The sequence below is a fragment of the Neofelis nebulosa genome, chromosome 9, assembly GCF_028018385.1.
Source record: "Neofelis nebulosa isolate mNeoNeb1 chromosome 9, mNeoNeb1.pri, whole genome shotgun sequence".
NCBI lineage: Eukaryota > Metazoa > Chordata > Mammalia > Carnivora > Felidae > Neofelis > Neofelis nebulosa.
Window position 1 is genome coordinate 57,927,592 of NC_080790.1, and position 13,652 is coordinate 57,941,243.

Below are 13,652 nucleotides of genomic sequence, written 5' to 3' on the forward strand. Positions count from 1 at the left end.
AGTCAGACGCTCAACTGACTGAGCCACCCAGGCACCCCAAACCAAGGGTTTTTAATTCTTATACCAATAATATAGTCTGTTTAGTCTTACTTTTAAGAGCAGTCATTGCAAGGAAAATGCAATTAAAACTTCAGGGCAAGAGGAGGAAGCTACAGAACAGGATATGTAATCATAGTCTCTACTCCCTTCCTTAACAAGTCTCTATTCAATGTGCAAGGATGTTTGCGTCTACTGATGAATCCCAAGTGTCTAGAACAGTGTCTGGCATATAGTTAAGTGCATACTATATAATTGATCAATAAAAACTAGAAGTTTTGCTGTTGTTTTGCGAGTACGATACTGCGATTATTTTTTTTAAATGCTTATTTATTTTGAGAGAGAGCAAGCAGGGGAGGGGTAGAGGTAGAGAGAGACAGAATCCCAAGCAGGCTCCATGCACAGAGCCCAAAGCAGGGCTCAATCGCATGAACCATGAGATCATGACCTGAACCAAAATCAAGAGTCGGATGCCTAGCTGACTAAGCCACCCAGATGCCCCGTGTGATTATTTTAATACAGAGCATATGTTTCATATTGAGAAAAAGTGCATTGTTCATGGCTCCAGGCACCATACATTCTCCGAGAATTAAGGAGAAAAACAGTACCCAAATGTGACACATGACAGCAATAACAAAAAGGCTGACAGAAACTTTTAACCTACCCCTTGACAGAAAGCTACTATCTACAAGGAACAGTTTTATTTGATGGTGGTAAAAGTTAGCAACAATCTTAAACTTACCGACTTTTGACTAACTCCCCAAAATACAGAATTTTCTTATTTCAAAGATCTCTACAACAACCTTGGTGGAAATTTTGATGAACCACATTTAATTATAAATAGCCAAGAACATTCTGCCATCCAGAATTTCAAATGAATTGTAAGACTTTTATAAATAGAGCTTTTAAAATATGTTAAAGTCATGACTTATGCAGATTAATGTTATGAAAAAAATCTGTCTGAAATACCACCTGAATTTCTACCTTCTCAGTTCATATTTACATTCTAGAATCTACATAAAACATACTGTTCATATACATTTTCTTCCAAACCCACAAAACCTAGTCCTGGTCAGTTTACCTCTGAGCCACCAAGGCTGGGGAATTTTTCAGTTACAGATACCCATTTCTAAAACTACTTACTGGATTATCTTTCAAGGCAGTAGTACAATATGATGGCATAAGGAACAGATTACTTGTTTGCTCATACCTACTTCTCCACCTGAACAGTGGTTGACAGTGAAGAACTACAATATATTCTTACCCTAAAGGAGTGTTAAATGGAATTCAGTAGTGCTAATCCATTTTTACAAGATGTCTTTTCAAATATTTATCAGTGAGACCCAGGAGTTGGAAAGACAACTGCCACAGAGGAAATGAATAATATCTAATATTTTCAAGTACATTAAGAGGAAAAAAATAAAACCTCTCACACTCTTCTAAATCCTAAACTCTTTTGCCCTTAAGTCAAAATTCAGCTCACTTGATATGAACTGAAATGATACGGAAGGACAGAGTATCTCTTGTCATTATTATTCCAACCATACCCAAATTTCTATATAAATAAAATTTGTTATGAGCATCAGCCCAGTATCAGCACTGGTCATAATTTACCTTATATTCCAAATAAAGAAAGTAAATACTATGCAGATATTAAATTCTTATGTTTACCTCAAAGTAATGAACAGATAAGGACACTGCATGGGCCAAAACTGTCCATTCACGTAGCTGAAAATGCTCACTTATCTATGTTTTTTTTTCAACGTTTTTTTTTTTTTTTTTTTTAATTTTTGGGACAGAGAGAGACAGAGCATGAACGGGGGAGGGGCAGAGAGAGAGGGAGACACAGAATCGGAAACAGGCTCCAGGCTCCGAGCCATCAGCCCAGAGCCTGACGCGGGGCTCGAACTCACGGACCGCGAGATCGTGAACTGGCTGAAGTCGGACGCTTAACCGACTGCGCCACCCAGGCGCCCCACTTATCTATGTTTTTAAAGAAATTGTAGAATGACTGAAAAAAGAATCAACAAACTTGTAAGGGTCATCTTCAGCATATTAAACATAAATGATTTAAGAGAGAAATCATTAAAAACTGGAGGTGGGAGGATGAGCCTGGCATAGGAAATAAATCAAGTCCTGGTGCAGGGGGGAGGCAGTGAAGGTTGACATGCCTCCCCTCTCATTCTGAGCTACACATACTCAGGAACATGCAACATGGCAAATCCATAAATAATCACAATAGTCAATGTTTACTGATTATAAATGTTCAGATGGGTGGTTTATATCTTAAAATTCTTTTTTGAGCATATTTTAAGGGATAAAATAGTTGCCAAGTGACTAACATAAGAAGACCTCCCTGAAATTTGAGACCCTCTGAAACTATAAAACCAATTGTAAACCTACTTATTTGTGCTTTACAAAACAAAAGGAAATTTGGCTTTAATTCAAAGATATCAATCACTTATTAATGAAATTACTTATTCAGCTTAAGCAGTAGCTTATTGGAAACAGATGCTGCCATAGCAATCCAGCGAGAGCGCTCCTACAGGGTATTAGATACTTAGTCAAAACGACAATAGCTGCACTCTTTTGCATTATTTCAAATGTGAAAGCATTAATAGCTATGATAACAAGAATTTAATTAAAATAATCTATTTCTTAATAACATAAAGTGAACAGACAATCCAGCATTTCCCTTCTTGCAAAAAGTCAGTACTTAAAAAAAAAAAACAAAAACTAATTCATGTAATAAAATGCAAAGAAAATAGTCTTTTCTAAACTACTCAATTAGTATCCTTTTAATCCTTGAAGTACCTCCCCTACTCTAATCATTTTAAGACTTGCACTTAGTTCTCTCATTGTGTGTTTAAGAAATAGATTTTACCATATATAGTTTCCTCTTCATAGCACTGTGGTTTGAACTGGCTCCCTTACTTGCCACTGAGTCATCAAATGGTAAGAACATGAACGGTATAATGTTCTTTCAAGCAAAAATTAAAACAAAAAAATCCATCTACATTTGCTCTAAAAGTACCTTTATCCCCTCAAATAATAAACTGGGATTTACAAAGCCTCACTTGGGCTTATTTAATTTGTATTTTTCCTTTATTAATTTAGTTTGATGGTGTTGACATAATCATTAATTTAATTACCTAGTGACTATTCTGATCTTAAACCACCAAAATACTTATTCTATTCCAAAGCATTTTGCAGAGCGAAGTCAAATTTGTTTTTGGTTTGTTTACACTTCAAGTTCAACATATAAATTAGCATAAATCTGATGAAGCAGGTCATAAACAACAACAAAGCTGAGAATTATAAATGAAAGTATAATTATTCTAGCACTATAAGCTACTTTGCATCACTAGATCCTAAAAATTGTACCAGTCACACAGTAGCCACAGAAGTCTTCCTGGTCAGTGAGCTATCTCAGTGCTGATAAAATCACCCAACTTTGGTAACAATACACATCAGGGATCTGGGCCAACTCTTGAAAGACAGCTAAACCTAAGCAGATCTCCAGACTTTCACCTATCTGGCCATTTTCAGTAGCTCTATTTAGAGGGAGCTAACTCTGTGTTAGGTTTGAATGGTTATGAAGATGGAATGCATAAATTATTGGAATCAGATGAGTTTTCCTCCTCTGGGCTACCCTAATGAGGGAGACCCTGGTTAGTTGGGAGCTAGTGAGGAAGAGAGGCAGGACCAAATCTGGCACGTGATCATAAGAACTCACCCACTCTTAGAGCATTCAAATTAGGGCCTGACAGAGGGGTTAAAAAAAATCATCAACTTCTCAAATAGCCTAAGTTTAAAACCTAAAATGTATAAGAGGCAAGTTGCTTTCGGAAAACAACTACTCACATATGAATATCTTCTGTAATATTTAATTGTAGATAACTCACTATAGCTTCAGGTACCTAAACAAAATCAAGATGACTATCAAGTATAAGCAGTAAGAAATCTAGAATTTCTATATTTAGAATCCTCTATGGGGCGCCTGGATGGCTCAGTCGGTTAAGCGTCCAACTCCAGCTCAGGTCATGATCTCACAGTCCGTGAGTTTGAGCCCCATGTCGGGCTCTATGCTGACAGCTGGGAGCTGGGAGCCTGCTTCGGATTCTCTGTCTCCCTCTCTCTCTGCCCTTCCCCAGCTCATGCTTGGTCTCTCTTCTCCTTCAAAAATAAATAAACATTAAAAAAAAAATTTAGGATTCTCTAAATTTTCAGAAATATCACAGCATTCCTAGCTACATATCACACCAGAACTGTTTCTTCACTTGAAGACAATCATGTCTATAAAAAATCTGGAAAAAAATTAAAATAACTAGAAATATAACACCAGTACATAAATTTTTGTTCAAATTAACTACATTTTTCCTTTATGTCATAGTAACTGAGCTTTTGTTTTAAGGCACAAAATTCTTAAATTATGGATTAGCCATAAGACTAATCAGTAACATACAATCAGCTTTCTATCAAAGGTAAACCAATAAAATAGTAACATAAATGAATTCATGGCTAACATTTCTATTCTAATTGAATATCAAAAAACTCATACACTACAAAACACAGGGTTGGTTACCCTTCAAAGAGGAGGAATCCATTGAAATACAACTGTCTCTGATTTCTAAAAAAAAAATTTTTTAATGTTTATTCATTTTTGAGAGATGGAGACAGACAGAGCACAATCAAGGGAGGGGCAGAAAGAGAAGGAGACACAGAATCTGAAGCAGTCTCCAGGCTCCAAGCTGTCAGCACAGAGCCTGACACGGGGCTCGAACCCAGGGACTGTGAGATCATGACCTGAGCCGAAGTCGGATGCTCAACTGACTGAGCCACCCAGGCGCCCCATGATTTCTAAAGAGAATATCAGGCGTATTTACAAAACAAAATATTTTAAATTCAATCTTTGAAGCTTTAAATTTAGTTAGAGGTCAATTTGAGACTACAGGGGGGAATCAGGTTACTATATTTTTTAAAAGCACCTTCAACTGTAAAAGTAATACACACTTATCCCCAGTCTCACAGGTAACTACTACGAACATACCTTTCTTTCCCTCTAAAACTTTCATGTACAAGTTTGTGGTCTTACATAAACGTATTTAATAAAGAACACTCACACAAACGGGATCATTCTAAAACTTTTTAAAAACTTAACCAGTAAGTCTTAGACATGTTTCCATAGCAGTGGATCTTTTTTTTAAGCATGCCATTTTATATGGATGTCTCATATGAGAACTCTTCTTACTCTCATGTTTTCAACTTAGTTCATATAAAACTAGTATAATTATTGCTTGTAAAAGTCTGTAGCACAGTACAGGCAGTGTTACGTCAGTAAATATCAGCTCCTTTTTTCCTCTCAACAATCCAGTTTCTAAAATAATTTCAAGTAAAATATTTTTTTTTTCAGGCTACACATAGTGATTTGACAACTCTGTATGTTATGCTACACTCACCACAAGAGTAGCTACCATCTATCACCATATAATGCTATCACAATACCAATGACTATAATCCCTATGCAGCACCTGTCATCCCTGTGATTTACTCATTCCATAAGTGGAAGCCTATTTTTTAAATTCACATGTCACATTCATGGAAAAGAGGAGGAAAGTTACAAAATACTGCAACTCCAAAATGGTTAGAAATCACCGTAATGTAGGGGGAAATGATCACTATCGATCTCATCCCGAATAAGTAACATTTCTATCTTCTAATGTGCTGCCCTAAGTAAGTTTTCTTTTGGGTGGGGGGTTGAAAGTAACAACTTTCAAGTGATTTCTAAATCAGTGTTTTAGCCAGATGTTTATAATCACTTCCCTTTTAGAATCTAATCTAACATCTAATATGATCTGTGTTCTGCACCTAAGGAAAAAAATGAAGGCGGGGGGAATACCAAAACTAATCAACTTCCTCTAAGGTCCCAAATTAACACTTGGGCCTTGAAAGGTCCTAGATCTCCCAATATCAATGGAACATACTGTCTCTGTGGGGCTGCACCGGGGCCAAATTCCCAGTATGCAGAGCAAAAAGTAAATGATGCTCTGCTAAACTCCCCCCCCCTCCCCGCCCCTTAAAAACTGCGAAAGGGCTGCGGCTCATTGCATGACAGCACTTCCCCCTTTTTTTTTTTTCTTTAAACCCGTTTCCTGCCTCCCGTTCGGTATCTTCCACTATACAGGAAGAGGAAGGCCTCTTGGTTCTTTCTCCTTTCGACACAACCAGCGACCCTGGGGAATGGAACCCTCAACGAACAAACCTACCCAGCCTTTTTACCCCTCCAGTCCTTTAGCCAAACTGTCTCCGCTCGGGCGCGGAGCCGGCCCCTGCCGGCCAGCAGACTGGATCCCCCGTCCAGCGTCGGCCTCGCCCGCCGCCCTGACCCCGAGCCGCAGGGGTGGCAGGCTCGGGGACACCAGGGCTGGACTCTGTCCGCTAGCTCCCCACGCCCGCAGAGGCCGGAAGAGCTGCCCCGCGCCCCCGGCCCCGGCGGCCGGAGGGCCCAGGGGTGCAACCCTGGGCGCCGAGGGCCGGCGCGCCACTAGCACATCCCCGCCCGAGCCTGTGGCCACGGCTTCTCCGCCGGGCTCTTACCCCGGTGCCGTTGTCGCACACCACCACCTTCCTGCCCTGGCTGTCCATCGTGCGCCCGGAAGAGAGCCGCCGCCGCCGAACGACCTACAGCCCCTGCTGCCCGGCCCTTTCCTCTTCCTCCTCCTCTTTCACAGCCCCTCCTTCAGCCCAACTTTCTTCCCCCAACCGGAAGTCACTGCCCGGCCCCACCCGCCATTTAAGACACAGCCTGCACGGAAGCGGTGGAGGTGGGAGGGAGGGGGCCGAGACTGGCAGCAGTACGCTCCAATAAGAGATGGAGCCTACAACTGAGGCCCCGCCTACAACTCTGGCTTCAGCTTCTGTTCCAGCTCAGGCGTACGGGTTACCGCCCACCCAGGTTCTTCCTCACCGCTTTTAGTTCCTGGATCTTCTCCCGGCCGTAATGGCGGCAGATCTGGCGGATGCGTCGGCCAAAGGGGTCGCAGGAGTTGAGGGGGTCGCTTACCGGTCTGCAAAAGGTGCAGGCAGGAGAAAGACCCTGGATCTGTTGCGAGATGGCAGTGGAATGTAGCGAGGAGAGACGGCCGGGAGGGCGGAGGGCATGGGAAGTAAATCTGGACTTCCCCGCTGACGACCAATGAACATGGCTTGGTGTATCATAGCTTTTAGGCCTTTTTAATGAGCAGAGCGGGGATGGATACACACACATGAAATCATGCGTTTATATTCGATGTCTCCCAATTCCAGCCCAACCCCTTTTTACCCAATTTGCTCATAGTCAAGCGAGCAGGAGTGGGTGCCTACCTTTTCAGCGTCCTCGCTCACCATCTCCCTTCCAACAGCACATTGCTTCACTCTTCTTGAGTGTATGTACTTTTTGAACCCAGAGTCTCGGCTTTGAAATCAGACAACCCGAGTTTCAGATATGGCCCTGCCACTCAAGAATTTTGTGATTTTGGACATCTCCTTGCTTATGCATAGGAATACTAACCTCTACTTCCATGGGTGGTTGTGAGGATAAAATGCATAAAGTATCCATTCAGTGGTGGCTATTTGTTATTAATTAAATACCTTTAAATATATAGTTCTTTCTATTTATAATGCTTTACCTTTTTCATCAATCAGGAGACTTCTGCTCATGCTCTAAACCCAGTTGTCACATCTATGAAGACTTTGCTGGATAACCCTCAAGATGCTCTTTACTCTTTCTTCACTATTAGTTTACCGTGGGTATGTGAATAACATTTTTGTGCTTATCACACTCAACAAATATTGGATGAGTGATATTAAAATTTGTCTAGAAAAAATGCCATCATTTTTGAGAGGTGAGAACTAGAATTGTGCCTTTCATATGGCTGTACATGTACAGGGACTAGAATAAAACCTGGATCATGAGCCCTTCAGTCCAGTATTATAATACTAGGCTGCCTCTCAATTTTCACTTTGTTCTGTTCTTAGACCAGTGGTTTCTACACTGTCATAAAGGCATAGGCGACTTTATTCTAATTTAATCTTACATGGGAACCTCAACATATAAAATAGATTAAAATCTGCCATAATTGTTGGAAGTTTGAGAAATTAGAACGGATAGGAGGCCTCGGAAATATGTCTTCCCCGCACCTGCTTCAGTAGTGGTTAAGGTACCTCAGCCTGCTAAACAGTGCATTCGTTCACAAACTACACATCTTCCTTCTGTGGCCCCAGTGCCTAGCACTGTGCCATTTTCCTCCTGGAGGTATATTTATTTGGTCTGAGCAAATGAACTCAAACATTTCTGTGTCCTTTTAATTTTCCTCTCTATGAAATTAAATTTCATACTTTTATTTTTTATTTTTAAAGAAATTATAATTTTTGTTTTCTTACAATTATAGAAACAATACATGCAGATGATAGAAAGTATCAACAAATATTCACTACGCTAATGAAAATGCAGCAAACCCCTTGATTACGCAAATTCAGATTCAGTACTATTGGTAACTGGCTCCTGCCTTCTACACCAGGCACAACCTGGTCATTTCACTTTCCTCAAAATAATGTGATCATACATTTTAAGGCAATTATTTTGGTGGGGGGAGGGGAGGGAGACTTCATTTCTAGCCTTCTGTGGCGATTTTACATACATTATTCCACACAAAAATCTTACTAGGTAAATATCCCTATTTTACACATGAGAAATGGGGGCTTTAAAAAATTAAGGTTAGCAAGGTGGTAGGATAGAAGCTTACATAACAGAAATCAATATATTTTCATATGTCATTAGTGAACAATCTGAAATTAAGAAGACAATTCCATTTCCAAGAACATCAGAAAACTCCAAATAAATTAAATGCAAGGCCTATACACTGAAAACTGAGACATTGTTGAGAGAAATCAAAGAAGATCTAGATAAGTAAATATACCATGTTCGTGGGTTGAACATCCATTGTTAAGATGACAGTTCTCTCCAAATTAATCTATAAATTCAAATGTAATCTCTATCAAAATCCCAACAGACTTTCTTTCATTTTAGAAATTGACAAGTTTGATCCTAAAATTTATACAGAAATGCAAAAGAATCAGAATAGCCAAAACGATTTTGAAAAAGAAAAGCAAAAGTGGCAGACTTCCACTGATTTCAAAACTTGTTATAAAGCTATAGTAATTAAGACAATGTGGTATTGGCACAAGGATGGACGTGCAGATCAATGGTACAGAATAGCCCAGAAATAAACTCTTACATTTATGGCCAATTGATTTCCAACGAGCGTGCTAAAACAATTCAATGGCAAAGGGTAATCTTTTTTTTTAACAAATAGTGCTGGGACAATTGGATATTCTTGTATGTGGAGGATAAAAGAAGAATTTTGACCCTTATTTCACACTATACACAAAAATTAATTCAAATGGATCATAGATTTAAATTTGGAAGAGCTAAAAGTCTATACATTCTGGAAGAAAGGACAAGAAAAATCTTTTGATGTTGAGGTAAGCAAAGATTGCTTGGCTACAACACCAAAATCATGATTCATAAAAAAAAAAAAGATAAACTGGACTTACCAGAAATTTAAAACTTTTTATTGATGTATTAAGAAAAAGAAAAGAAAAAAAGAAGCCACAGACTAGGAGAAAATATTTGCAAATCATATATCCAACAAAGGACTTATATCCAGAATAAAGTAAGAACAACAATAGTAAGACATATTATCTAATTTTAAAGTGGGTGAAAGATTTGAATAGACATTTCACCCAAGAAGTTTTATGAATGGCTAACAAGCACATGGAAAGATGCTCAACATCATTAATCCTTGAGGAAATACAAATGAGAACCCTAATGAGAGTGGTGGCCTGCAGGCAGCAAGGCCACAGGTGGGCTGGCTTTGGTGCCCCTCTGCCAGGCAGTCAATGCAGGGCCTCCCCAGGAATAGCTGGGACTGCAGGAGCTGCTAGGTGAAAGCCTTGCACTCCTGCGCAGTTTCAGCATCTTCTTGCAGGGCTGCTCTGGGCAGTGGCCTTCAGCACATTGAAGCTCAAACCAAAGAACCAAAGCATGAAAGAAGATACAGTTTTTAGATACTTCCAAACAAGCCATAATTATGCTGTCCATCCACTTTGCAAACCTAGCAGGTCTCATTGAAGAGGATCCTTGTTCACTTCAGCTTCCTCTTGGGACATAACTGTGGGCATGCTGCTCACCTACATGGGCGTGCAAGTCCGTCTGCGTCTTGATAGAGTGGCAGCAGTGAGAGTCCCCGTTCTGATGAACGTGGAGACCTTCTGCAGTGCAGAGCCTAAGGCAGTGTGCTCTTTAACACCATGATCAAGACTTTTTAAAAGTCTGTTGTCTTCATCATCCTCTTCACACATCAGTGGGAAAAGGTGGCCCTATTGAGTCCCCTGAAAACTCAGACCTGAAACTGGCCATCATCATGCTGATCATCCCCTTCCTCGTCAATGCTTTGATGTTTTGGAGAGTGAACAACTTCAGGAGAAAGGGGAGGACGAAAGCTAAACTAGAAGAAAGGGGAGCCAATCAGGACTCAAGGGAGGAGAGCAAGGTCCACTGCCGGAGGGCTGAGTCCCACGTACAAGGAGTCGGAGTCTGCGATCCTGATCTCAACGGATGACAAGATGGAGGTGCGCAATGTGGAGGGGCACCTGCGCAGACCAATGCCCTGAAGGCTGCCGAGAAAAAGGAGCACCGCTTACTGTTGCCAGTATGATATTCCCATGCTGAGGTCAGGTTTGGGGGCCCAGCCAGCTGCCTGGTGGGCCAGCAGTCACTCCACAGTGTCCTTCCCGTCTCTCTTACTCTTCCCTGCCTCTTCTACCTCCACTCCTCTTGCTATCTCTGCTCACTCCCAGAATACTATGACTTGACAGAGGGAGGACCCACCAATACTGAGGGGAACGTGGTAGTTGGAGGCATTACAGTGAGGAAAATATGCAAGTGTAAAAAAAAAACAAAACTATAATGAGATACCGTATCGTACCCACACTAGAATATCTGTGATCAAAAAGACAGAAAATAACACATGTTGGATGTGGAGAAACTGGAGCCCTCCATTGCTGGTGGGAAGGTACAATGGTGCAGCCACTTTGGAAAACAATTGGGCAGTTTTTAAAAAAATTAAATATAAAATTAGCATACCCAGAGATTCCACTCCTCAGTATATGCCCAAGAGAAATGAAAACATATTTCCACAGACTCGTACACAAATGTTCATTGCAGCGTTACCTATAATAGGCAACATGTTAAACAATTCTAATGTCCATCAATTTGTGAATGAGTAAACCATGTGGTATATGCATACGATACAATAGTATCGAGCAATAAAAAGAAAACAATACATACTGTAAACATGGATGACCCTAAGAAACATTATGCCAGATGCAAAAAACTACATATTGTATAATTCCATTTATATTAAATTTCTAGAAAAAGCAAACTTGTAGATAAAGGAGGCGGATCAGTGATTGCTGGGGCTGGGATCTAGGTTTGGCTGAGAATAGGCATGAGAGAACTTTACAGGGAAATGAAAATGTTCTAAAACTAGATTTTGGTGATGCTTGCACAACTATATACATTTACTAAAAATCATCACACTGTACATTTGAGATATGTAAAATATATTTTATAATTTCAACAAAGTTGTTTTAAAAAATTAAGTTACCTGCCCAAATTCACCTAACTATAATATAACCGAACTATGATTAATCACGCCTGGCTGACTCCAAAGCCTGAATTTTGTTTACCCTTAGGATTTTTGGAAACTCCAGATCTGTCATGAACCTTAAGCCCCACTTGGCATCCCAGTTGGGGATGACTTTCCTGGAGTAATTCTAGCATTTCACTTGGACCTGATTTATCCTCTGTGCTTAGGTGGAAATGGATTGGTATATTTTTATGGTTATAGAGTAAAACAATGTTAAAATACACTTGTATTCTTAGATATGTATCATGCTTGAATTGAAAAGGAAAACAATGTCTTCTAGTATTGAAGTAAAATAATAAAAATAATAAACTCTTTTCTCTCCAGAATTTATAGATATGAATGATTTCCACAGTATAGTTTCCTCAAAAAATTAAAACTAGAATTATCGGGGCGCCTGGGTGGCTCAGTCAGTTGAGCGGCCGACTTCGGCTCAGGTCATGATCTCGCGGTCCGTGGGTTCGGGCCCCGCATCAGGCTCTGTGCTGACAGCTCAGAGCCTGGAGCCTGTTTTGGATTCTGTGTCTCCCTCTCTCTGACCCTCCCCCGTTCATGCTCTGTCTCTCTCTGTCTCAAAAATAAATAAATGTTAAAAAAAATTTTTTTAAATAGAATTATCATATGATCCAGTAATTCCACTACTAGGTATTTACTCAAAGAATATGAAAACATTAATTTGAAAAGATATATGCACCCCTATTATATTGCAGCATTATTTGCAATAGCCAGTTTTGGAAGCAATCCAAGTGTCCATCAATAGATGAATGCGTAAAGAAGATGTGATATATACACAGACATACACACACACACACACACACACACGCATACACACACATATGAATATTACTCAGCCATAAAAAAGAATGAAATCTTGCCATTTTCAACAACATAGATGGATCTAGAGGGTATAATGCTAAGTGAAATAAGTCAGTCAAAGAAAGACAAATGCCATATGATTTCAGTCACAGGTGGAATTTAAGAAGCAAAACAAATGAACAAATGAAAAAAAGACAAAAAACCAGACTCTTAACTATAGAAAACAAACTGATGGTTACCAAAGGGGAAATGAGTGGGGGAATGGGTGAAACTGGTGATGGGGATCACGGCGTGCACTTGTCATAATGAGCACTGGGTGATGCATAGAATTGTTGGACCACTGTATTGTACATCTGAAACTAATATAATACCATCTGTTAATTACACTGGAATTAAAAATTGTTTAATTTTTTTCAAAAGAATGGTTTCCTTAAAAATACTGTTATTTGTATCTGCAGTATCTAAATTAATGAGCAAAAAATCCCCTTAGGGATGTTTTGAGTAGAACTCTAATTCACTCCAAAGATGTTTACTCATTTTAGAAACTGGTAGTGTTACCAGTTGATTAATTTTAATATAAATCAATTACAGCATATTCTGTACCTGAAGAACTCAGGAAGAGGACATCCATGTCATTTATTTAATTATTTAGTTTTAAAAGTCACTAAGTCAAAAGATTTGTATTTATCCCGGAAAATTATTTCTCCATCTTATCAATTATCTAACCTCTTCCAGGTCTTTCTCATTTGTGTTGCTAAGAGAAACGTTTATGTTAGAAGTGTTGAGTCAAATTAGATGGAAGTAAGTTCATCCATTTGAAAGTGTTTCAGACATCACATTACTACACTCCTAAATTCTTCAGCATGCCTATAAAAAATAAAGCAATCTCTTACAAAACCATGGCATCATCATATGTAGGAAAAATTAGCAATCCGTTAGATTCCATATCACCTAACACTCAGTCCATATTCATATTTTCCCAGTTGTCCCTACAGTGTTTACAGCTGTTTTTCTTCCTAAACCAAGATCCAATCAGGCTTCATACATTGTTTT

The 13,652-nt window shown here is 39.5% G+C and overlaps 1 protein-coding gene, 1 long non-coding RNA gene and 1 pseudogene across 2 annotated transcripts in view; 2 read left to right on the forward strand and 1 right to left on the reverse strand.

Annotated features, from left to right (window-relative positions):
- Positions 1 to 6,815, reverse strand: part of ACTR2 (actin related protein 2) — a 38,517-nt gene extending 31,702 nt beyond the window's left edge. The window contains exon 1 of the mRNA XM_058683903.1: positions 6,634 to 6,815. Coding sequence (XP_058539886.1) covers positions 6,634 to 6,681 — 48 coding nt within the window. The 5' untranslated portion in view covers positions 6,682 to 6,815. The remainder of the gene's footprint in view (positions 1 to 6,633) is intronic.
- Positions 6,816 to 6,848: 33 nt separating this feature from the next.
- LOC131485013 (uncharacterized) lies at positions 6,849 to 7,989 on the forward strand. The gene is made up of 2 exons (XR_009248577.1): positions 6,849 to 7,112; positions 7,720 to 7,989. It is a non-coding gene; the product is annotated as an uncharacterized LOC131485013 (long non-coding RNA).
- A 1,273-nt stretch (positions 7,990 to 9,262) lies between these two features.
- On the forward strand, positions 9,263 to 11,964 carry LOC131486318 (store-operated calcium entry regulator STIMATE-like; annotated as a pseudogene).
- The last annotated feature ends 1,688 nt before the right edge of the window (positions 11,965 to 13,652 follow it).